The 23,135-nt window shown below is 32.9% G+C and overlaps 1 protein-coding gene and 1 long non-coding RNA gene across 10 annotated transcripts in view; one reads left to right on the top strand and one right to left on the bottom strand.

Moving 5' to 3' along the window:
• The window catches only part of LOC132905979 (peripheral plasma membrane protein CASK), a 263,638-nt gene that overhangs the window by 37,710 nt on the left and 202,793 nt on the right, over nucleotides 1-23,135 (top strand). For 7 of the 9 annotated variants that reach the window (XM_060957781.1, XM_060957783.1, XM_060957780.1 and 4 more), the window contains exons 6-11: nucleotides 7,830-7,916; nucleotides 12,766-12,941; nucleotides 13,092-13,214; nucleotides 14,930-15,119; nucleotides 15,643-15,764; nucleotides 17,169-17,348. In XM_060957781.1, coding sequence (XP_060813764.1) covers nucleotides 7,830-7,916; nucleotides 12,766-12,941; nucleotides 13,092-13,214; nucleotides 14,930-15,119; nucleotides 15,643-15,764; nucleotides 17,169-17,348 — 878 coding nt within the window. Of the gene's footprint in view, nucleotides 1-6,331; nucleotides 6,404-7,829; nucleotides 7,917-12,765; nucleotides 12,942-13,091; nucleotides 13,215-14,929; nucleotides 15,120-15,642; nucleotides 15,765-17,168; nucleotides 17,349-23,135 lie in introns of all 9 variants that reach the window. The other 2 variants (XM_060957782.1, XM_060957788.1) reach the window with 2 other exon arrangements.
• On the bottom strand, nucleotides 15,787-16,832 carry LOC132905987 (uncharacterized). The gene is made up of 2 exons (XR_009657906.1): nucleotides 16,597-16,832; nucleotides 15,787-16,505 (listed from the first exon to the last, which is right to left on the bottom strand). It is a non-coding gene; the product is annotated as an uncharacterized LOC132905987 (long non-coding RNA).

Here is a 23,135-nt window from a genome sequence, read left to right as displayed (position 1 = left end):
TCGCACGTTCTATTAGTGGGTAAATATAGTTTGCGATAATCAGTTTGCTGTTGCGTTATATAATAATATTGCATACTTGAGCACCGATATCAGATTAAATTAAAAACCGAAAAAACGGAAATATTATTCTGTTGGTATGTTTATTTTTGTGGCGTTCTATTTATTTTCACTTAGTGGGTTTGAGAATCACTGGCGAAAATGGAAAACTTATTTTCCAATCGATAATGTAGAGTTGCGTTACTGCCGAAAGCCGTGGGTCGAACAATTTTAGTATACAAAAAGGGTAGAGTAATTAAACACGAATTTTAGTAGGAGTTGGAAACTTATAAAGTTTCTTAATAGAAAACTTTTACTCGTTTCCGAGAAATGACCGAGTTTCAGCGTTTTTCAGTCAGTGAGAGGTATCCCTGGGAAAGCTGTTTTCCAAAGAGAAATAATTTCTCAAGAGAGAAAAAGAAAGAAGAGAAGCAGAAGATTCTACAACTTAAAATATTTAAATATTTGCAAGTAGTAAGTGTAATTGAATATTTTCTTTGCGTTACTCGCGTGTTCTTGTCTTGGAATCGCGTCCAAATTTCGACGCGTTAAGTGATATATATTTATTTACATCTGATATTACAGAAGCTTGCTAATTTTTCATTACACCGTTGAAAGGGACAGTGTTTGAATGTGTGCAGAGTGGAATCCATTATTTACTAGAACAACCTTAACGAATGTCGTTGAGGTACGCGACCTCCTTTTCACTAGACAGCGTTATAGGTACTGCCTTAAAAGATTCAGAGGCAAGGAGATGAGCTTACCCTGAGGGTTAGGACATTATTGCTGCCGGCAGAGTGACATATTTGTAGACAAAGCTGATTAACGTCTTTGCAAATGAAAAGCGCCACTTAATTACTCGAGAAGACGATTCTCTGGTGTTGAATCGACGAGAAAAGGAAGAGACTTTCTTTTCTAGTCATTTGAGTATTACAAAGAATTTGGCCGATTAAAAGATGAGTCGAATATAAAATCATGGATTGAATGCTGCCTCTTCACAATCTCCAACGACATATATATATATATTATAAATATATATATATGTATATTTCTTTTTCTTTCCTACATACACCGAAACGAAGTGTGTTTTTTGAACATTCGTTAAAAATACTTTTAAAAAGACACTTGGTATTTTTGTATCGTCTCTCTGCTGAATGCCCTATTCTTCACTATTGGCTGGCTTGGTCGATGATTGGCAGTCGTATTCGAAATTTCTCGATGTTCAATGTGCAGAATGCAACGGCTTTTATCGGTTCTTTTTCTTCCAAAGAATATCTCCTCGTTACTTTCTCAACGATTATCTTCGTTGGTGTCCGTTTTACTTATGACGATCCTCTCTGTTGCTTCGATATCGCATGATCTGACGGTAAGTAGAGTTTTATACCTGATCAAGGCTTCGATGTATATCACGACGATAAAATTTATATACACCCGATCGGGTTTCTAGTTTATACGATCTGAACCTCTTGTTACTTTTTACGTACGGTAGAACCTCGATTATTCGAAGCAGTTAATATTCATGAACGCTTTCTTGTATGAAAAGCGGATATTATGCGGCAGTATGCAATCACGTTAATTTATCGACTAAACCTGTGGTTAGGCATATTGTTTACAAAGCAACTTATTTCAAAAATTTGTATGGATTTTATCGTTTTTTTTTTCATTCTGTGAATAAATATTTTAAACAGTAAATGTTTCAAGACTAAGTGGATAATGATATTTTTGAAATCATATTTTTCGTATCTCGTTTAATTCATTCTATTACATTCGACCTGAAATTCAGAATACAGTTAAATGAATGTATAGGTTAAAAAGGTAATTTATTGTAGAGATAAGCGGAGAAAATATATGAAGCGAGCAGGATTTCATAATTTTATTTTGTTTCATACGTCAAACATGTAGTCATGTACCACAAACATTAATCAGTTTTTAATTTTATATGAAAGATGTAATTTTATCTTTTTATAATGTCATTTACTATCAACAACTTTTTCCTCCAAAAACATTTTACAAATTAAATTACAAGTAAATAAAAGAGGGTTTAAAAATTAAAAATTAATTGTTTGAGAATTTTCTTTTTATTAATCCAAAGGCCTTAAGCTCGTTCTACCTGCTAGCCCATTACTTGATACATAAAATACAGTTTCTATTAACATGTATTAATATAATATTTAGCAAAAATAGTTAACTGTCTATACTTGTTTGCAATAATTTTATGAAAAAATTTATTTACGGAAATTTTATAAACCAATTTGAACGAAACCAAGGAGAAAGATATCGGATCCATTTTCAACAATTTATAAAATATACTGGGACAAGAATTCTCCGGTAATAACGGTCGTCATAACTTTGAAACTAAACTGTTACTGTATTTCTGTTACATCATGCACATACTTCTCCCATTAAATTTTATTTTATTACTCAAGATAAATTTGTTTACTCATGGCAAGAAAAATTTATTTTCTCGGGATAAAAACCATTGTAAATAATAAACACAGGAAGGACAACGAAACATTATCTCAGTAAGTACTTTTAGTTTTGGAAAAATTGTAAAAATACAATAAATACGATACTAGATTTCCCAACTAAGATTTGATATATCCTTCCGGTTATTAAAATTTCAATAAAAAGTTTTGTCTTTTTCAACTGCAGAAAATACAATTTAAAACGATATTTAGTTTTTGTCACTTCCGCATTTAGAAACGTAAGTTCGTAATTAGTAAGAAAGTAATAAGGCCTAATCAGTCTTCAGTAGACAGTTCTATTTTTAAGGAAGGAAGTAGCGTCTAATGAAGAAAAGTATACCTTGACGAGACTAGGTCTTGGATTATACGGTTACGAACTTACGACTACTACAGCTCGGTTATTATCTTCCTCGGAAGAAGTACAGCATCGTGGATCTATTGACACGGCAGTGTATGAAGCTCGATTCCCGTTATTAAATATTTCATGAACTTACGAGTGTCTATACAAGTGCAGAAATATGGTGTACAAATGATTAATAATAGGCAGCTAAATTTTTGAATATAATGTTTCGTTCTAATTTTTTTTTTCTTTTTTTTTTATTTTGGTTATTTTACAATTTGTCCTTATGGACATTTGGTAAAGTGTTATATCTTGTTGGTGAAGAAAAAAAAAATAAAAATGAAAAATAAATATAGCATGTGGGCGGCTACCCCCAGCGGGGTGCCAGCTTCGTTTTTTCTAAGTTATATCTTTTATGAATTTCGTTCTAATGGACACAAAATACTGTGTGTAGCTCTTTCAGTAATTTTCCGAGTCCTGCGGTGACGCGGTTCACATAATTTCTCTAAATATCGTATATTAGCGTATATTAGTAGCGTATGTTATGTTAATTTAATAATATTGTTAATTAGTAAATTGTTGAGAATATACTTCCCAGATGTTGTAACTACACAAACAAATTTAGTCCTAAATGAGGCCAGTATATTGTTATAAATATATTTCTTTTTTTTTTAAGCAAATGTATTTTCGTTGGATTACTTCATTATTTAGCTATCAAATGAAATAATTTTATGTTTCATTTTATACCTCAAAATCTCGATTCGTATTGTCAAATATTCATTTGTCTTCATTCAAATATTTATTATTCTATTAATTATTACTGATTCAAATCATGAGATGAAAGGAAATAGTGTATTCTTTGAAGTATTTTTGCTTTTGAAAACTTTTTGTTCTCCTCAGAAAAAAGTGTTCTTTTTAGAGGAGTTGGAGCTAGAGCCAGCTTCATCAGAGATTTGATGACGCGCCGATGTCAATTCGCACGCTTGAACACTATTTGAAAAAGACGTGATTTACAGGGCGGAACCCTGAGGCAGGATTAACTCAGGTCTGTGAAGGTGTCAAAGGTTTCAATATTCACACAGATTAAGGACTTTCTACGCATCGTCGAATAAACAGCCTGTAATCCACTGGCAATTGCGCTACTTCGCTTCGACGAATTCAATTTGCTATATGCCAACGAGCATTTATGTAAATAACAAAAATAAATGAAATAGATTTACTAAGCGAGATTAAGTCAGAAGAATACTTTTGAGGAGGAAAGGGAAATTTCTATGAAACGATTATCATTCGCGATAAATTTAATTTCCTTTACGAAAAGTCATCCATTTCTAAATTCTTGAAATCCACAATTTACGTATTATATTCCTGTCATCAGTATTGTATGATGTAAATTTATACAGGAAATACGTTTTGTAATTCCGTTTAAGCTCAGGTATTGAGATTGTTTGGTAATTGAACGCTCGGATAATCGGATACGTGAATAATCGAGGTTCGATCGTAGTATTAATTTCAGCCTCTTCGTTGCTGCCGCAACCAATACACATTAGCGAATTATGAACATGATTTTTTGTATATTCATTACTTAGGAAAATCTCCTCTGTTTCTCTACTATTTTTCCACCCCTTTTATTGCCCTGAATCTATTTTTATGATAATCGTAGGACGAATCGTCGCGCCACATTTGATTGTATCGCCGTTAAGAGCCGTTGATAAAATGCACTTTATTATAGCAATCGATCCACTTCACTCGATGCTCATGCGTAAGTGGTCGGACCTTCATTCATGCTCTGTGATTCGTTTAAAATCAATGAATCATTCCATAAGATCAATGATTCTGCACCCCTCTCCTGTTCCTGTCTGACTAGTAGTGAAATTTATTTTTAATGCAGCCGGCATTATATTATTCTTCGCCGTTGAAAACTGACTGAAACGCAGAAACAGATACCACGATACATTTTTCCTAGAAGATGTGGAGTATTGATCCGGTTGTTTGTGAAAGAACGTTACCGAGAATCTAAACAAGCACACTACATCTCGTAACTTAGACTTGGGCGCATTATACAATTCAAGAATCGAATACCTCTTAAAATGATCGTTAAAAAAGGATTTGCCTAAGAACAACGTGGGTGAAGAAATATTTTCTCTTTAAATAATAGCTATTCTACCTTCAAATAATTTCTTCATTTTCTGAAATCTTCGTTTTTTCCACTTCTGTGTCTTATTCCATATGAAATTGTAAATTCTTATATAACTTATTTTTATATTCTTTCCAACGATTTTTACTCAGTAATTTATCTTTTTCTAGTATCTTATTTCAATTTTACAATAATAGTTTAATCAGACAAGTTCTTTCGATGCTTATCATAAGATAGACGAAATGTGTTGAAATAAAAGTTAGAAAATTCTGATGAGGATTTATATCAACGGTAAATATTTCCAACTTATTTTAATAAACGCACATTTTAGCGGACAGCGCAACTTTGTCGGGACTTTACACAGTAACTATGTATGTAGTAATAATTTAAAAGTGGGGGAAAACGATTTTTCGTGTTATCATTGGGAAAAGTTAAGAGCTCTGAAGCAGATGTTAAATCCGTTGTAAAATGTGTCCGTTATTTAATCTTCTAACTTTCGGAACTAATTTTAGCTATCGAACAATAAGAAGAACGCAAATTTTAAAGAGAAAAGTACATCTAAAAGTGGAGCAGCAAACTTTGTATCTTCGAAAACTGAATCTTCTTGGATTCATGAGTTTCTGGGTGAACTCGGTTTAACGAATATCAGAAAATTCCAACTTATACGTCTCGCATCTTTCGCGCGAATGCAGTTCAGATTTCCCAATATTAAAATTAATAGCTTCTATGTATTCATATTGCTTCGACGAAATCCAATAACGATATGTGATTAAAAGTATTGTTATCGTGTCGATCAAATAATAGAGAAAAGGAGAGAGTTCGGTGTTGTTAGCTGGAACAGCCTTTCTGTTGAATTTTCCGCTTCTCACGTACTGAACATAAATCTTTAGCATCTCCCGCAATTATTTTACAGTTACTTTCTAGTTTCTTTTACAATTGTTTACGCTTGAAAATATAATGAAACGCTGGTAGTATCAAATAAATTATTATTGTTTCAAGAAGCTCGTAATAATAATTATTAAAAGCGTTAAAATGCAGCGGAATTTAAAACTTTGATTATAGAAAGAAATTCAGAGTATGAAATTAAGATTCTATGAACATTTCAATTCGAATGATTAAAATTTCACAAAATCTCGGCTGTAGATTCAAAATTTTCTCCGCTGTGCTATTGAAAATGCTTGGAAACATTTCATGTTACATTAGAACGCGTGGAAATATTGACCGCGGTCTGCTTGAAAACGTTCCAAAAAAAGAGAAAAAGAAAGATTTATTACACACGTTTAATGGCTACGCGAGGAAAGAGCATCGCATAATTACAAAATTTGATAACTTGAAATTTGGTTTGAATGAATACAGAATGTTACACGACCGAGTATCGGCAGTGTCTGAGCCCAAAGGGGCAGCTCTACTTGAAGGCCGACAACGAGGGTAAGCCTGACCTAACCTTTAATCATCACTTCCGCAGGAGCCTTGTATCATCATGCCATATGTATCACACAACTCACACACACGTCCACAACACATTCACATATACACCACACATTATGCTACCATCTTAACCCGATCCGTGTGTCCCTCTCACGTTACTGTACTTCTAGAAGCTGCCACTGCTTGCTTGCTTGCTTTTTCCGCGTTCAGATTTCGACCACGAGTCTCAAACGAGTCGTTTCGATGCGCGCCGAGCTCGAACATTTTCGTGTTGGAAATCCATTCGGTGTTTTATCGAACCTACGCCAGGAAACGAATTCGTGTTGAAAGAAAGCCCCTTGATGAAAATTCCACTTTACCATTCCCTTACTTCGTTCGTTCAGTCATCCCTCTACCTTTCATCATTGTTATATTGTTCGATGTTATTTTCAGTGTAAATGATTATATAGGGTGTTCCGTGATTCTGTATAGACGAATAGATCTTACGCGTGAGTTAGTGTTTCTCTGCACGAAGCTTCGTTCCTTCCTTTCCTTTGTTTAGAAGATTAATCTCGTCATGGTACATTCATCTCTTTTCGTTGATTAATTTGTATTTTATTTTTGAGATATGGATGTATAAAAAGGATATATTGAGAAAGATAAATTGAGAGAACAGCCTTCGACTTATTTTTCTTAAAAACGAAGCTTCGTACCTCGTACTGATTATAAGAGATTACACTCTATATTTTCAACTTATTTGTTACGATGCACTTGAATTTAACGATTCCACTATATTAGTGTTATTAATGTATCGTAGATTCCATTGCTGTACCATATGTACTACATCAATATTTTTATTCATAAATGGAGTAGCTACATATTTCAGTGTTACTTAGCCCATTGTTAGACCAGAGAACGAGAGAGATAGTACAACTGCGTAGCAATAAATTGAAATGCGGATCTCACGATAAATTTTTAGTAGCTACTATGCAAAGACCTAATTAAACTTTACTTTTTTTATCGTCTATAACAAAACACCACAATGTCCAAAGGAAGTCGTTCGAAAGCAAACGAGGGACAACAAACTTATTGCCAATGGTAGTGAATAGAGAAACAGGGAGGAAGAGAGAGAGAGAGGAGAGAGAAAACTCCCTTTATCTTCAACGACCAAACGAGTCAACGAGGTTAACATTCGATTGTTCCGACAGAGGCGCACTTTTGCTAAAGAATCGCTTAGAAAATCGTTTTTCCCGGGCCTCGACCTCAACTTTGGCCCGTACTAAAACTCGATTCTTTGATACAATGACACAAACACAGGTCTGTCTTCCTCTACGAATAACGGCGATGACGATAAGGTTCTTATCGTCGATGATGGCAGATGCTGCACACCCTGACATTACTCCGCCGATAACGATCCTTGTCCTATTTGTCTGTGTTCTTTCGATAGGGCTGACGTCTCCGAGCTGCAATTTCCCTTTCGAGGACCTGACCGACGCTGAGGATTCGCTAGTGAGCGATACGGAGGACAATATCGGTACTCGTATGCCTGCCACATCCGCATAATAACGAGAACCGGGGGTAGACACGACAGGCAAAAAAAAAAAAAAAAAAAAAAGAAAGGAAAAAAATAGAAGAAAGGAATAAAATTTTGAATAGAAAGAACCTTCGATTTCCTCTTTAAAAAATGTCGTCGATGTCGTATGTCCAATCATTTAGTTCGAATTAGAACACGAGAAACTAACATACCGATGGCTCGATGGGTTACAGATAAAAAAGACTGTTCGATTTCTGTCTCGACTCGTCGCGACGTCCTATCGACAAGTACTATCGTTATGCTTTCGAACTAACATGGGAATCAATTAAAATGTTCCTCGGTTGCTTGTTTTCGATGCAATGACATGCATATTCGTTCTACCCCCGTGTCGTTCAATTATGTCAGCTTCAGAACAACACGTAGTGTCTGCGTAGACACTCCACTTGACCTACGTGCGGTAGTTTGTTCCTGTAAAATCGTTGTGCAGGCTCGCGTAGTGACAGATACACGTTGTGTCGTCGAGCTGCCTAATATCTCAAGAACAAGACAGAAAGACCCGTTCTTTCTTTTTTTTCTCGTTCCTATTTTTTTATCTCTTTCCTTTAGTTTGTTCCCCGTTCGTCGACGTGTCCCGTTTTTTGTAGCGTGTACGAATGAATCGACTTCTGCTTCATCGTTATAGGGATCCCATGATTGAAGGGTTCATTACGATTTTTTATTATCTCGTTTACAATCACAAGTAATTTCCTCCCTGAATATTTTTAACATTCAAATGTCTAAATGTCGAACTTGATAATATTCAAATACTAATGTTAAATTCCCTTTCGTCCATTATTATAAACAGAAGATAACGAAGAAGAATAAGAAGACAACTAATTATCTGGTTTAACATAAACACATTCTCTTGTTTGCTACATTTCTATTTGTACAGGTTTGCGTAAGTACATGTACGTATACTTATGATGTACGTACGTGTATATTTTATAATAAGTATCAGAAATATCTAAGAAAATGATGTTTTAATTGTCACCTATCATACGTAATAAACTCTTCAATGTTTTCCTTGTTTGTTGGTCTGATGCGTTCAAAAATTGCCCGATTTGTTGGGCTTGTTTGTGTCGTCATTGTTCGTAGCGGTAGACTAGCCTATCTTTATGTGTCTGTCTATATGTATGCCTTTGTGTTTGTCGTTTCGTATGTTATCTGTGGTGAACTGTCGTACGTTACATCGTGAATATTTTCTAGCAGTTTTTAAGAATTTATCGTGCAAGTGATATTCGAACGTAAGTAAGTATCTAGATCTAAATGCAGATGAACGTTCTACACATAGATGCAATTCATCATCATGCTATGTTTCTAACAACGTATCACTGTCATAATAATTTCATATATTTAAAAATATCATCAACGTTATAAATAATATTTAAGAAACCGTCTCCATAGCAATCATTCATGTCATAAATCATGTCTAACACTGAGAAATCAATTTCAATATTTCTGTTTATAGGAGCTAATCTTTTCTTGAAAGTCACATAGAGAGACAGCTTAAAGTAAACATACGAAATAAAATTCTAATTACTTTAAATATTATTAATTAAGCATAAGAAATCAAAACAACGATCGAGTAAAGAAAGTCAAGTGGTACGTGTCAGTACAGTTTGTAAGATTTTCATCATCGAGAGTTAGATCAAGCGAATAGCTCTGCGTGACAAGTGATTGTCGCGTAACACCCTCCGTTCGTGATAAAAATTTTAACGTATCAATAAACGTAAAAATTTATGAACGCGATAAAATTATGTTGTAGAAAGTGCTACGTTCGTTTCGAACGATGCTATCTTATTTCTAATGTCGATTTCAGATTAAATATAATTTATGTTATTTGTTTAATCTGCAATTTGCGAACGAGGATAAAACTGCTCTATAATTTTTTCTAGCCTTACGGCTGACACGAAAATACCCAAAAGCAATAGTAAAAATTCACTTTCAGCTACTGCACAGCTTCACGGACACGTAATTTTGCATTCGTATTTATTCACATACACTCGCTAAAATTTAATGCACTAACACACAATCATATGCACGTGATTTATGTCGCGTGCTGAGCTATTTGTTATTTTTTGCTATTTGTATCGCTGATATATATTTATAGAAAACACGATATTTATTTTATTTATTTATTCTTTCGAACGATAAAAATAAAGAAGATACGTCGAATATTAATTATACTTGAAATAATGCTATCAGATGCCCATCTTTAGTTTCACTTGTTTATTTGTTTAAAAAGGAAACGTTGAAACTAAAGAATATGAACAAAATGCTACCCGTCAAATAATGCAATTGAATATCAATAGAATTTCGATCGATAACATTTCATTCCATGATTACTCGCAGAATTCATAAAGAGAAACATATTCGATATTACGCATGCACGTTTCATATTGCATAATTCTTATTCCCTTTAATATCGACAATTACACGCATAAACGTAATATCCTTTTTATATTACTTTGATGCTCAATTTAAAACTTCAAGCCCTATATTATCATCTCCATTTCGTTATACAGTTTCTTTTTTTCTCTACTTGTTAATGTATGACTCGTATGATAGTTTAATGTATTTTCCCTTCATACATTTTTTCATGTTTTCGTATTTCGCGCTATATATATATATTGTATATTTCACACTTTCTGTGTATTCTAATTTTGACCTACTTTGAGGCATTTTCGTATAATTCCGGTAGATGTAATTCGAAGAGATGGACGAAATCTCCTTTAGCTAATATATATGCTAATTAGCTTTTTCTCTTGCCTTTCTTTTACGTAAACAACATTTACCTTATACTAAAAGATTTTCGCAAATAGCATATGCTGATTTGCAAATTTGCTTCTGAAACTTTCATCATATAAAAAGCATTGTACATATTGTTCTTTGTATCATTTACAAAGAAAGTAAATATTTCATTACACGCACACTGAATTGTCAATGTGAATGATCTTCGAATTAAACATTCTGCTTATATGAATGTATGTTTTTCTATATATGTGTGGCATTTATATCACATGTAGGTATATCATATTTTTTAAGAGGTGATTTATTAGAAACAGAAACCTAATTACCTGTTTTTGTCTCGGCAGATACTGAAATTGACAAAATTATCATATCACTATCGTGATTAAGAGCACATTAGATAATTATAAATGGAGCACAAGAATTTATTTAGTTGGTTAAATAAAATGAAACGTTCGCTAATTTTAATGTCAAAATTAACTATGTCAATAATAGTATAAAACCTATAATAATCTTCTAAATTAAATTCTTCTTTGCCTTATCTTATAATGTCTAATATCACCTAAATTAATACAAAGATATTTAAAGTATGTTATAATGAAACAATTAATTAGTAAATTACAGCGTAGCTTCATAAACCTATTTAACGTCCTAAAAATATATAAGAAACCGGAATTTTATTCTTTTGAAATGCCCGAAATACAGATTTGAATTTCTAATAAGAAATAGGATAGTTAGGTATTCTGTTTCAAGCTGAATGTATTTAAAATGTTATGATAATGATACAAACAGTTGTAATAAAGATGTTTCCTACGTTTGTCTTGATGTTTGCTTTGTCTTGACAAGTGCATTGTCTGTCGTTCTTGTAAACATGAATGTTGACTTCTTAATGGTCTACATATTTGCAGCACGATATCTCGTTTCTGCAACTTCCATCAATCCTAGATTATTATTGATGTTTATACGTTTGACTAGCACGCTGCCATTTGCAAAATATGCATACCGTGCTTGTAAGTATTGTGTGTTAAACGCGGCAATGCGTTTCTCTCGTCTCACCGAATGTTTCATTTGTTTCGCATTTAATATACTACACATTCGTTTGTCGGCATTACCTACACATACTCAGCTGCGGTCCAGTCGATCTAACATTCACGGGATAACGAGCGGTTCTTTTTTCTTTCTTTTTGTTCATCGAGTCTCGATCGTTAACGCTTTCTTAGCGCCGTGATAAAATTCTCCGGAAGCTCTTAACCCTCAAACGTCGAACCGCAGACGGCAATGACTCGGTCATTTCCAAACCATATAATATGTATAGAATTTTAATTTTGCACGAAATTTCACTGCCGCGTACGGAGGAAAATTATACATCCTAAAATTTCGGCAATTTTAAAATTATAGAGATTACATATTTTACTGAAAGATCTTTGAAACCCTAAAATTATGCTGATTATATCATATAATAAAACTTATGTACTCTCTTCTTTGAGAAATATTACAATCTATTACACTAGAAATGCATCCCTTTGTTTCATTCAATGCTTGAATTCCAAAAGGCCGAATCATAGCCCAAAGAGGGTTAAATTAATTATTCAGAATACAGATTACCCGCTTTTTATTCGTCATCGCAGCTTCCCTTTTTCTCCGTTTCTTTTCTCTTTTTTTTTCTTTTTCAATATCAAACGATCGGGCGCGTACCTCTTTTCTCAAGATGTTATTAGTTTCCGATAAAAATCGTCGATCGACGTTGATAATATACGCGGCATTGAACGTGTTCTTAACAGAAGCTGCAGTTAATCGACGTGAAAAAAGTATTCGTGGAACGCGATACGAGAAGCGGGTCGTTGTTTACGAATCGTTGATGACCGAGAGGCGAGAAGTTTGCGGGAAATGTTGAAACTTCTCATTTGGAACTTACCGATGAAGTTTCGGTCGGTTCTAAAAGTTTCTTCGAACGTGTAACGATCGACTGTGGACTCTCGAAGCAATCACTGCCGTCTCGCTTCCACCATGCCGAAAATGTCGGTTATTTTACATGTTTCTGATGGTGTCCTTGGTCGTGCAGGTCGTGTTGGATGTCCACACTTCATGGCGCCGGAAGTGGTCCAGCGCAGACAGTACGGAAAGCCTGGTGACGTCTGGTCAGCCGGAGTACTACTTCATGTCCTATTAACTGGTACACTTCCATTCGTCGGCTCTCGAGATAGACTGCGAGAAGCAATTTGCAGAGGACGAGTACAGGTAGAAATTGACCAGACATTACATTTTCTCTGTTTTTACAAAGCGCGCAAGAAAGATAATCATGTTTTGATGTGCATTTAGCTCTGACGAACACGCTTCCATGTCTGTCATAAGTATAATAAATGCATAAGGTATTTGTAAAACTTGCAGATGGGATCGCCATTATGGGACAATATCAGCGAGTCAGCCAAGGATCTCATACAAAGAATGCTCACAACGGATGTAAATCACAGGATTACCATACAGGAAGTGCTGAACCACAAATGGCTCAGAGTAAGTCGCCTTTCATTCAATCTGTTTTAACGTCATTTCCATATTTAACGTCGTGTTCAAAATGTTGTCTTTTATGTTTCAAAGGAAATCAGAGTTTTCGAGCGTTTAAAAGTCTAATCGATACATATGGAGTAAACTCTAGGGAGCTTAAAGCTTGCATCGCGAAAATCTGAAAGAAGTTTCGAAAGATAATCGTGTCATCTTCGCGAGATAGATATTTAGAATTCGGGTATTAAAGTACTTAGATATAGTTAGTACTAAATTAATGAAGGTCGAAGTGGTAAAATCGTGAAATTTTTAAGAGGAGAGATATCTTGGAATTTTGAAGCAGTACGTTTAGTAGAGATGGGTTCGAATACTTATAAAGTGTAATTTTATACTAGTTCAAATCTGATTGAGAAAAACTTACGTGTATTCCTAAAAATGGTAGAAAACTACATTTTTAGATCAATATAGCTTCGGGACTCTTTATCTTCACTTTGGGAAATGTAAGTGGAACTTTAATATAATCGAACCTAGGCCAGGTGGATCGGAATCGAGAACCTTCTATTCTCTGTGTAAATCTTTCAAACGATAGCTTTTTGTTTGCAATACGAAATTCGATTGAAATCGGAGTATACGCTGTGTGTAATATTTATACCTAGTAACATAGTTTCTTGCCTTGTAAAGTTTGAATATAATTTTCGCGATTCTATATTTGATGCAAATATCGAAGTAACATCTACAAGGGCCCATTCTGAAGTTCGATACTAACTTAGTCAATATGGAAAATGAAAAATTCTCTTTTAAAGTAAGTTTAATAGAAATCGACTCTTAGGAAGTGAGATGTTTGCATCAAAATCGATTTGAATTCGTAAGTGCGTATTGAAACTGATTCTATCCTTAGTGTTGAGCCATTTATGTTAACAACTTCTATTTAATAGATGCTGCGAGCGCATCTGGTTCTTTTTATATCGTATCAGGTTTTCGATAAACGGCCTCATTTTCTGTTATTATATCCGGTGAATGTACGTGCGCATGTCCATGGCATATGGTGTAATAAAGTAAGAATATACTTATATGATACGACAGTTAGCCAGTGACCTAAGGTAGCGAAGCTTGGAGTCACCCCATATATCGATGCAATACACGTGCAACTGGGCTATCGATCGCTATAGCAGGGGCAAAGTTCCACCGGTTAATGAAAATAACTGTAGCGGTGTATATTTTTCCCTGTACTACTTACAGTTTTTTGAACGTGACTGCACATTCGCTGAAGTCCTAAGAACTTCATAGAAACGCGCGTTAATGATCGTCCTTTTTTCGTTAAGAAGAAATTGCCCGACACAGGAGTTTTTTCAAAGCGAACATTTTTCTACTCGACCGTGTAGATTATTTTCTACAGTGTATACAAATACATGTGCATATATTTGTTTACTTCTACTGATTTATTTTATTTTAATTAATGAATATTTATTTTTGTTAAATATATACTCGTTAAATAAAAAGAATATTGATATTTCTCTGATTGATAAATATGGGAAATTTGATTCGTTCATGGTTGATGAAATTAATGAGAAGTAATTAATACGAGGCGTTCGTTCGATGCTCTAATTTCACTAAGAACTTTCTCAAGTGATTTATCATACATATCACGGCGCAGCATTAATATTAAGTTCATTATTCATTATGACAATATTGAAGTTGCATAATCTCTAAACAAACTATATTTGTAGGATCGTGATAAGGGCGTGGCTCGAATACATTTAGGCGAAACTATAGAAGAGCTTAAGAAATTCAACGCTAGACGAAAATTGAAGGAATCTGTAAAAGTGGCGATCTCGTCGTCGAAATGGCACATCCCATATTCGGAAATTAACGGCGACAGTTTTTTCGACATAGGCGATGATGAAGTTATAACCACAGGTATAAATATTTTTAATATCTACTTTTAATTATATATTGGTTAGTTAATTATAAATAAGTAGGAAAGAAACAAATAATTTAATCATTAATCTTTATATAAAACTGAACGAATTAAGGAAGTAAGTGTCATTAAATAAATTCTTTAAAAGTTTCCAATTTTAATTACAATTAAAACATCATAAGTTTTTGATGTTTTTACTTGGTTATTGTTATTATCTTTTGCTTGTTTCAACGTTGCTTAGAGTTGCAAATAATACGTGATATTATCTAATATTAAATCAGTTGTTTAAGTTAAGTTAGTTCCAATTCTAATTAAGTGAGGGCTTATTTTTCTACTTTAATGTCGTTTAAATTGTAAAGATCTATAAATTCGTTTCATCAATATATTCTTTTTATTATACTTCTGAAATTTTGCGTTAATTAGAATTATAGGGAATAGTAAATATTATCGAGAATGTAACAATTGTGTATTACTTATTACGTACTATTATGTGTATCTTCTAAAGACAAAATTAATTTGTAGGTGCTGTAGCTGAAATTTTAGACTCTCTGGATGATATTGAAGTACTTCAAGAGAGTGGAAGACTGACACGTGCTGAGATACTTAATGCAGTCGACGATTATCGTCTTCGAGCCATTTTAGAGGTAAGAATATGTATATTAAAGATACCGTAAAAATTATATATATATATCAACTTTTCTGACTGTATGCATACATATATTTCATATTTCGTAAGATGGTATATGAAATGCAGTTCCCACATTATCTTAAAATATTCTATACACTTAATAGTACTATCGTTTGTTTCCTCTGTTAAAAAGTATGTTGTACAATAGAAAAGAAATTTAATGATAATTTTTATTTCTTACGCATAAATAACTCTTTATTCACTTACTGAGTGTCGATAATATAACGACTAGAATGATAAAGAATATCATTTGAAATCAATTATTACGAATTTATACGACTATATATTCATGTGTTCTTTTCCAATATAATTTTTATTGATATAAATTTTCATTACTGGGTATATCTCAGAATACAAACATAAACATAAACAGAAACATATACACATACACTAATACGTACTTCTAGAGTTCCTACTTTACCAATACGCAGAACGGTAGTTTCCGTCATTCGTGGCGCCACCGTTAGTTTCTGTCGGTTTCTATTTACGCCAGTTACGCGTTCTCATTCGACGTGGGAAAGAGCGCAAGCGCTCGAAGTCCGTTTATTAAGATGGCTGACGTGCTGGTCTGATAAACAAAATGCAATACAGGATTGAAATGGCGCCGTATTTCGTTTTCCATCGTATAGATGTTTACGTGCATCTCTTTTGTGTTATATAAACGATCGCGTGGGATCGAATAGCCCACGTGTTAAAACTGGAAACGAAAGTAAACAAGGATGCGGCTTTGTCAATTAATATATGTCGGCGAGGTCGAATTGGTCGGTGACCTGCTCGAATCTGCCTACCTCTTGGTGAGTAAATCGATTTTGAACAAAAACGTGGGTAATCGTTTCTCTGTTGGTTTTCTCTTTTTCTTTCGTCGGTAATGTAAACAATATCGTCGTTCCATCCACACACGAACCAATCGCTGTAACGTGATGAGACATCTAAAGGTTTCGTGATGAACTAGCGTATTTTGCCGCGAATACGATTAGTACATGGCTGACAGACGTGACAAGCGGATGTGTAGAAAATTAGTACATTTTATTGTAAGTTTATTTAAACTTTTGGACGAAATTGATCTTATATTTGTTCAAGTATTATTGTTTCTATTTCCTTTATGTCGATGTTCTCGATCTGTTAATGATTGTTGACGATTTCAAGTCATATTTATGGGAATTGTATTTCACGATATACAAGACGAAATAACTTGAAACGTATTTATGAGATATATAACATTCTGTAATATTATACATACATAAGCGGTACTATTGATAATTAGATAATAAGCGTGTAATTGTTATTTGTGGTTGAAGTATTGTTATATCTTTAGTTTGAAAAGTTAAATAGAATGATTAATATGGTTATTGTTCCTTAGCTTTACGATAGAATCTCGACTCGAGTTCCAACGCCATGTCGAGCGCCGCAGACAGATGCAGTTCAGCGTGCGCGAGAAGTCGAGGAACTACTTCGAGAAATAGAGCATTCAGCGATACGAAACATCGATAGGGCGGATCTTCGGGAGCTCCATGAACTTCTCGTCCAGCCGCACATGAGGGTAAGTCTTCCAGAAATTTATTTAAATTTTGATCGATTCGTCGATAATGATTTTGGCGCGAACTACGATTCAAACAAAGCGTACTGTATGTATGTATAATCTCTTGGCACTATGCTAATCAAACGATAAATTGATTCTTGAAATTTTATGTAATTAAATATACATAATAATATATAAATATATATTATATATTTTTTATTATATATTATATATATATATATATTATATAATATGGAAAAGTAAAGAATATGGAACGAATATAATTTTTGGAGGAGGTATAAATTGTATTTGAGTATAAAATATATAGGGATATAAATTATATTCGTATTTATGAGGAGGACAAATTAAGATAAATGACACACCCCCTCACACAGAGAAATATTTCATTTTTAGATAACTTAGATTGTATCAGAAATAAAATGCAGTTAAATCAATTTAAGATTGTAAACGTTATGCATCAGAAAAAAGACTGGACTCTTTATAAAATATATTTCTCAATTAATTGTAGTGAATATGAGGTTTACGGTGTGTTTATTGGGTACAATTTATATGTAGTCAATATATATATAAATTTATTTGTATATCAATCTAAGTAACGATGGGAAGAAACTATTAAATTAGATTTTTCTATTGAAATCTAAATTGTTATTGAAAGAATATTTATTGAAAGAGTCTAAAAAGAAGAGCTGTTTATATTCTGTTTTCGTTTTTCACTTTTTCTGTTAGAATTGCATACAATTATTATGTGTTCACTATTTATTGATACAGAGTTTCAATTCCAATCGTATATCTCAGTATTAATTATACGAAATAGGATTTCTGATAAAATTAAAAATAAATTCTGATAAATTTAATTCTAGATAAATTTATCTTATTTCAACGCGGACATATGGTTGACACGACTTTGTTCCAGGTGGAAGCATTTTCGAGATTTTAAGGTCCTCTCTGCTTCTTATGCGACGACACGTCCAACGACCTATAATCTATCGTTTACTTAAATTCACTTAGGGTCGTTTGGTATCGCTTAATGTTACATTTTATGCGTACAATTATTAAATGCCTCCATGTGGAACCAATTCGTTCGTACACAATATTCTCCTCTCGAGACTTGTTAAATCCCATATAAAATGGCTCTTGTATTATTACAATGAATTAGCTACATATATATTTAAAAAGTAAGGTATATAAGACATCATAAGACACCATAAAACGCCCTAAAACGCCCTGCGTCTGTCTACTCTATCTACTATCACAAAGACTGTGTAATCTCGAAAAAAGCAAAAACGTATTGGAACTGGGTCGACAAATTGCTAATCGTTACAATACCGTTTCCTTTCTCTCTTGTTTCCCGTTTTTGGTAGAGGCATCAATGCGAAGGGGTCTTGCGGCGTACTCGCAATTACATCGTTCTTCTTTCTCGCCGTGGCAGTCGTCGCTGGTGGTAGTATATTTATCGCGGTGTTTGACATTGCATGCGATACACCGTAAATAGGGCACAGAAATGTAGGTCGATCGTTAAAATTCTCATTTAAAAATCCCGTAGCTGTAGTGAGAGAAACACGTAAAGAGGGGAAAAAGATAGTACGAAAGAGCAGGACAAATATGGAAGAAGAAGAGAAAAAGACAAATAGAGCTGGACTAAAAGAACGATAGGACTGATGTTACTGTGAAAAGAACGAGTTCTGACGGTAGACTGGATCTACGTACCATCGTGAGCGACGACTTAATAATTATTCTTACTTTTCTGGAAAATTAGGTTGTCCGATTCTGGTTCGATTAGCGTTATGGAAATTTATTACTAGCCCGAAGCGTTTGGGGGCTCTTCGTTTAGAAAGCTTTTGCGTGCCATTTTGAGCTCGAGGAAAATTCATTACCCATTTCTGATGATATCGAATAGTATAATTATGTGTTCGTTGGTCAATAATTACAACATTCGTAGATAATAAAATGCTTTTATTTCGTTCGACTGTCACTTTTTACTGAAAATGTATATGTCAGGTTTCATAGAATTTCTACGTTCCTATATTCATATAATAAAGGAAGCTTTTTTTTAAAGAAGTGATTAGTATTTATTATTAAGATAGTTAATTCTGTGATAATAAATATGTACTTCTGACAATTCATAAAAAGGAAGATGAAATGTTCTCTTATAGGTTCCACTATAAATTGTATAATAATTAAGTTAATTTGTAAAATGATCCACAAACTTGCTATATTTTATATTAAATATCGAGCAGACTAGCACACCTTGAGAAAATCAAATATTTTTGTAACAAGGAGGTCTTGCTATTCTATTTATACTTAACGAAATTTAAATTACTATGAGTTGAAAATTAAGTACAATTAGATTAATTTTGATAATTTTACATTTCGTTTTGATGATATATAGAAGTCATATTGGACATAAAATTCCATGTGTTATGCCATAAATTAGTGAGGGGAGGTCGATTATTTCATTAAATGAAAATGGCATTGTCTGTACAAATATAGCGTTCTTTTCTGAAAGATATATATCTAGTTTAAATATATACATTGTCTTAGCTATCATACATCATCTTTTCCATTATTGCTAATGCTACTATTCTTACAATTAACACTTTAAATGCAATTATTTACATTATAAATAACCCATATTTATAAATACAGAGTACTTTTGTATATCCATTTGAAACAAATATTAATTATAAATGAATGTCAAATGCTGGAATTTTGTTAGTAAATACCTTCAGTTATAGAATCTATACATATGTATTTCGTTTTCAAAAGACCATGTTATTTTAAATGAAATTGATAGTTTAAAAAAGGTTTAGTATGTCCCGAATGATTTTAAGAAGTTGTCGTATGTAAAAAGTGCATGTCAGAAGATGCGAGTAATAGATCCTTTCCACGGCTGTATTAACGCTTCCTTGTAGAGTTTGAAAATATCCAGAGTGCAATTGCAGTTGCAGAAATGATCAAATATAACTACTGTTCGAGCGTTCAAGAGTTACGATACGAGTTTCAATACGATTTCGTCCGTACGAGTCAGTTAAAAAAGCAAAGCCGGCTTGATATACCTGTAGCAGTAAAAAAAAAAAAAAAACAAATCAGCCCCGACGAAAGTTCGCCACTTGTTTGCGTATCAACTTTCAATCTATTGTGCTTTACGTACCTATTGTTTCAAATTTGTTTTTTACATGAATTCACTTTTATTCACTTTCGTGTTATCTCACATCTTACATTTTAATTTTACATTATTTTAAATAATCAAATAATAATTTTCTTCTGTGAAATATCAATATCTATAATACAAATTAATAGAGATACTAGCACAAATTTTGATTGTATACTACTTTTTTCGGTATACTAGGAACAAAAATTTTATGCAGTTCTCATATCACATCTTTTATATTGTATCATATATGTATTTATACATTTGAGTATTTTATTGACAACAAATATATAAACAAATAATGATCATAATACGAAGTAGAAAATACTATAATTACAAAATAGGAATAGTATATCTTAGTATATATAATGGTTATTTTATTAATAAGGAAATTAGGCTAATATCAAGTGAGTCATGCAAAGGTATTCTGTGTTATGCTCTTATAATCAATAGTTCTTTTATTCTCTTTCCATATGAAAAATATTCAATTTCAAATATTGAAAAACAGAGAAAGGGGAAGATATCATGTTCAAAGCTTCATGAATAATATCGAATTTCAAGATATTTCATTCAAGAAATCGAATAGGTAAATATTTGCGCGTGAAATATCTCGTCCATGAATGTTAAAGGTATAACAATATATTTTTCACATTAATGTTTTTTCTAGTTTTCCTTTACATGTAAATACCAAATGATAAGGAAAATTGTGAAATATCTTGAAAATATACGTACGACATCGAATGTCGAGAAATCTTGTTGGAATAGGTATTTGTACCTTGGATATCTCCTTTGCGAATACCAAGTCTAATGTTGCATCATCGAGTAGGTTCGTCGGTGCGACTTGCCTACAACTCGTTCTGGAAGCAATACTTCAAAGAAAATGTTTGTCAACTGCTTCCTAACTGTTGCATCAGACGTGTTCTGAATGTCTGATAGTGTTTACAATCGATCAATCGCACTCAAGACTATTCAGAGGAAGAGAGAGAATGGTGGAAGCGAAGGAATTTGGTAAAAAGCTGACTTCTCTTTTGATACTCGTTCGATAGAGAACGAAGTGGTTGACGAATTTAAAGCGAACATTTTGACAAATATATGCGCATAAATATTGGATCGACTTCGAGATCGTGCAGGTCGACAGGTCGACAGAACAGTACTTGCAAATAGAACAGGCAGTTAGTTATTCAGATCTTTTTTCTCGAATATCGTCCTGTCATAGTGCCATCGAAGTGACCACGATCAAAGTCGAATAACGTGCAGTTTATTATCGTAACGAATGTATGTATAATTTATTGACTAGTTAAATTGATTGATAGACGTGCAGATTAAATAATTGGAATGTTAAAAATAGCTTTTATCTTCTATAAAAGAATTTAATTTTCTTCTTGAAAAAAGCTTTCTCTAAAGAAACTGTTCATAAGTTAAATATAATTTTATAATTTATAAAATTTGTTTGAAATATATTTTTATTAGTAAGCTAGGAAAATTGATTACAAATAATTGCGTTATTATTTTTGAGGAAAATTTTTTTCTTTCCCATTATTAAAATATTTTGAAATGTAATCCTGTTGTTTAATATTTTCATTCGTCTTTTTTATTTTACCATCTTGGTATCTATTTTATGTTCTTATATATATATCGCGAATATATTCGCTGTTTGACGCGAATGTCGTGTTATTTCAAAGCAATTTGTTGCTTGTGTATTTAGTAGGACAACTGCAACTGGCTATTTCGGGCTTGTGTATACGTACTGCCTATTCAGGTGGTTTATATATAGGTGGAAACTATTCAAGAGGGTTGAGGATTGATCAATTAGCTCGTGTTATACTTTCTCTGGTACATTTTGATCCCTACTATTTTTTAGCATTCAATGGATTAGTTGGCTAACACGCATCGGGGTCAACTAGAAACTTGAGGCGAGGTAGAAAAGATCAACCATGTTCAATTTCGTACTATGAAACAAATTCACTCTACTACAGATAATCAAATATTTTTTAAGGGACAGAACGAATTTTTTAATTCAATTACCGTGACACTTCCCACGCTATTTATATAGAACGATGAATTGAATGAGGATCGGTTAGAGAGTTATATATTATTTTCGAAACTGTATATATAGAGATACTTATAAAAAAAGCTACTAAAAGTAACAAAAGGAATCAAGATTAAAAATGCACCATAAAAAATATCTATACTTCATAAAATATGAAGTTCACAATAAATGAAGGACACAAAATTGTTCATTTTTTGTTTCGCATATTACATTACTATTCAGATCTTTTTATTCTACTTTTACTAAAATTCTAAGTACAACGTGTATTTTTCGAAACACATACTATTATGTACATTTTTTATATTTTGCTAACAGTAATATTTGATCTTATCTATCGTAACGAATTTGATAACCTCTGGAATATAAAAAAGCTAATAACAAAACGATATACTATTCTGTTTTCAACATTTATTATACATTTTTTATTTTTTTTACAAATTACATTTTTTATTACATTATACAAAACATAACATATTTTAGATTATAGGAAAAATGTGACTAATTACAAATAACAAATTAAATTTCTTTCATTCTAACATTCATATTATTATACTGTATTTTGCATTTCTCATTCATTGGTTCCGTG

The sequence above is a fragment of the Bombus pascuorum genome, chromosome 4 (genome assembly GCF_905332965.1).
Source record: "Bombus pascuorum chromosome 4, iyBomPasc1.1, whole genome shotgun sequence".
Lineage (NCBI taxonomy): Eukaryota > Metazoa > Arthropoda > Insecta > Hymenoptera > Apidae > Bombus > Bombus pascuorum.
Note: the sequence above shows the minus strand (reverse complement) of the source record. Positions and strands in the feature narration are given on the sequence as shown.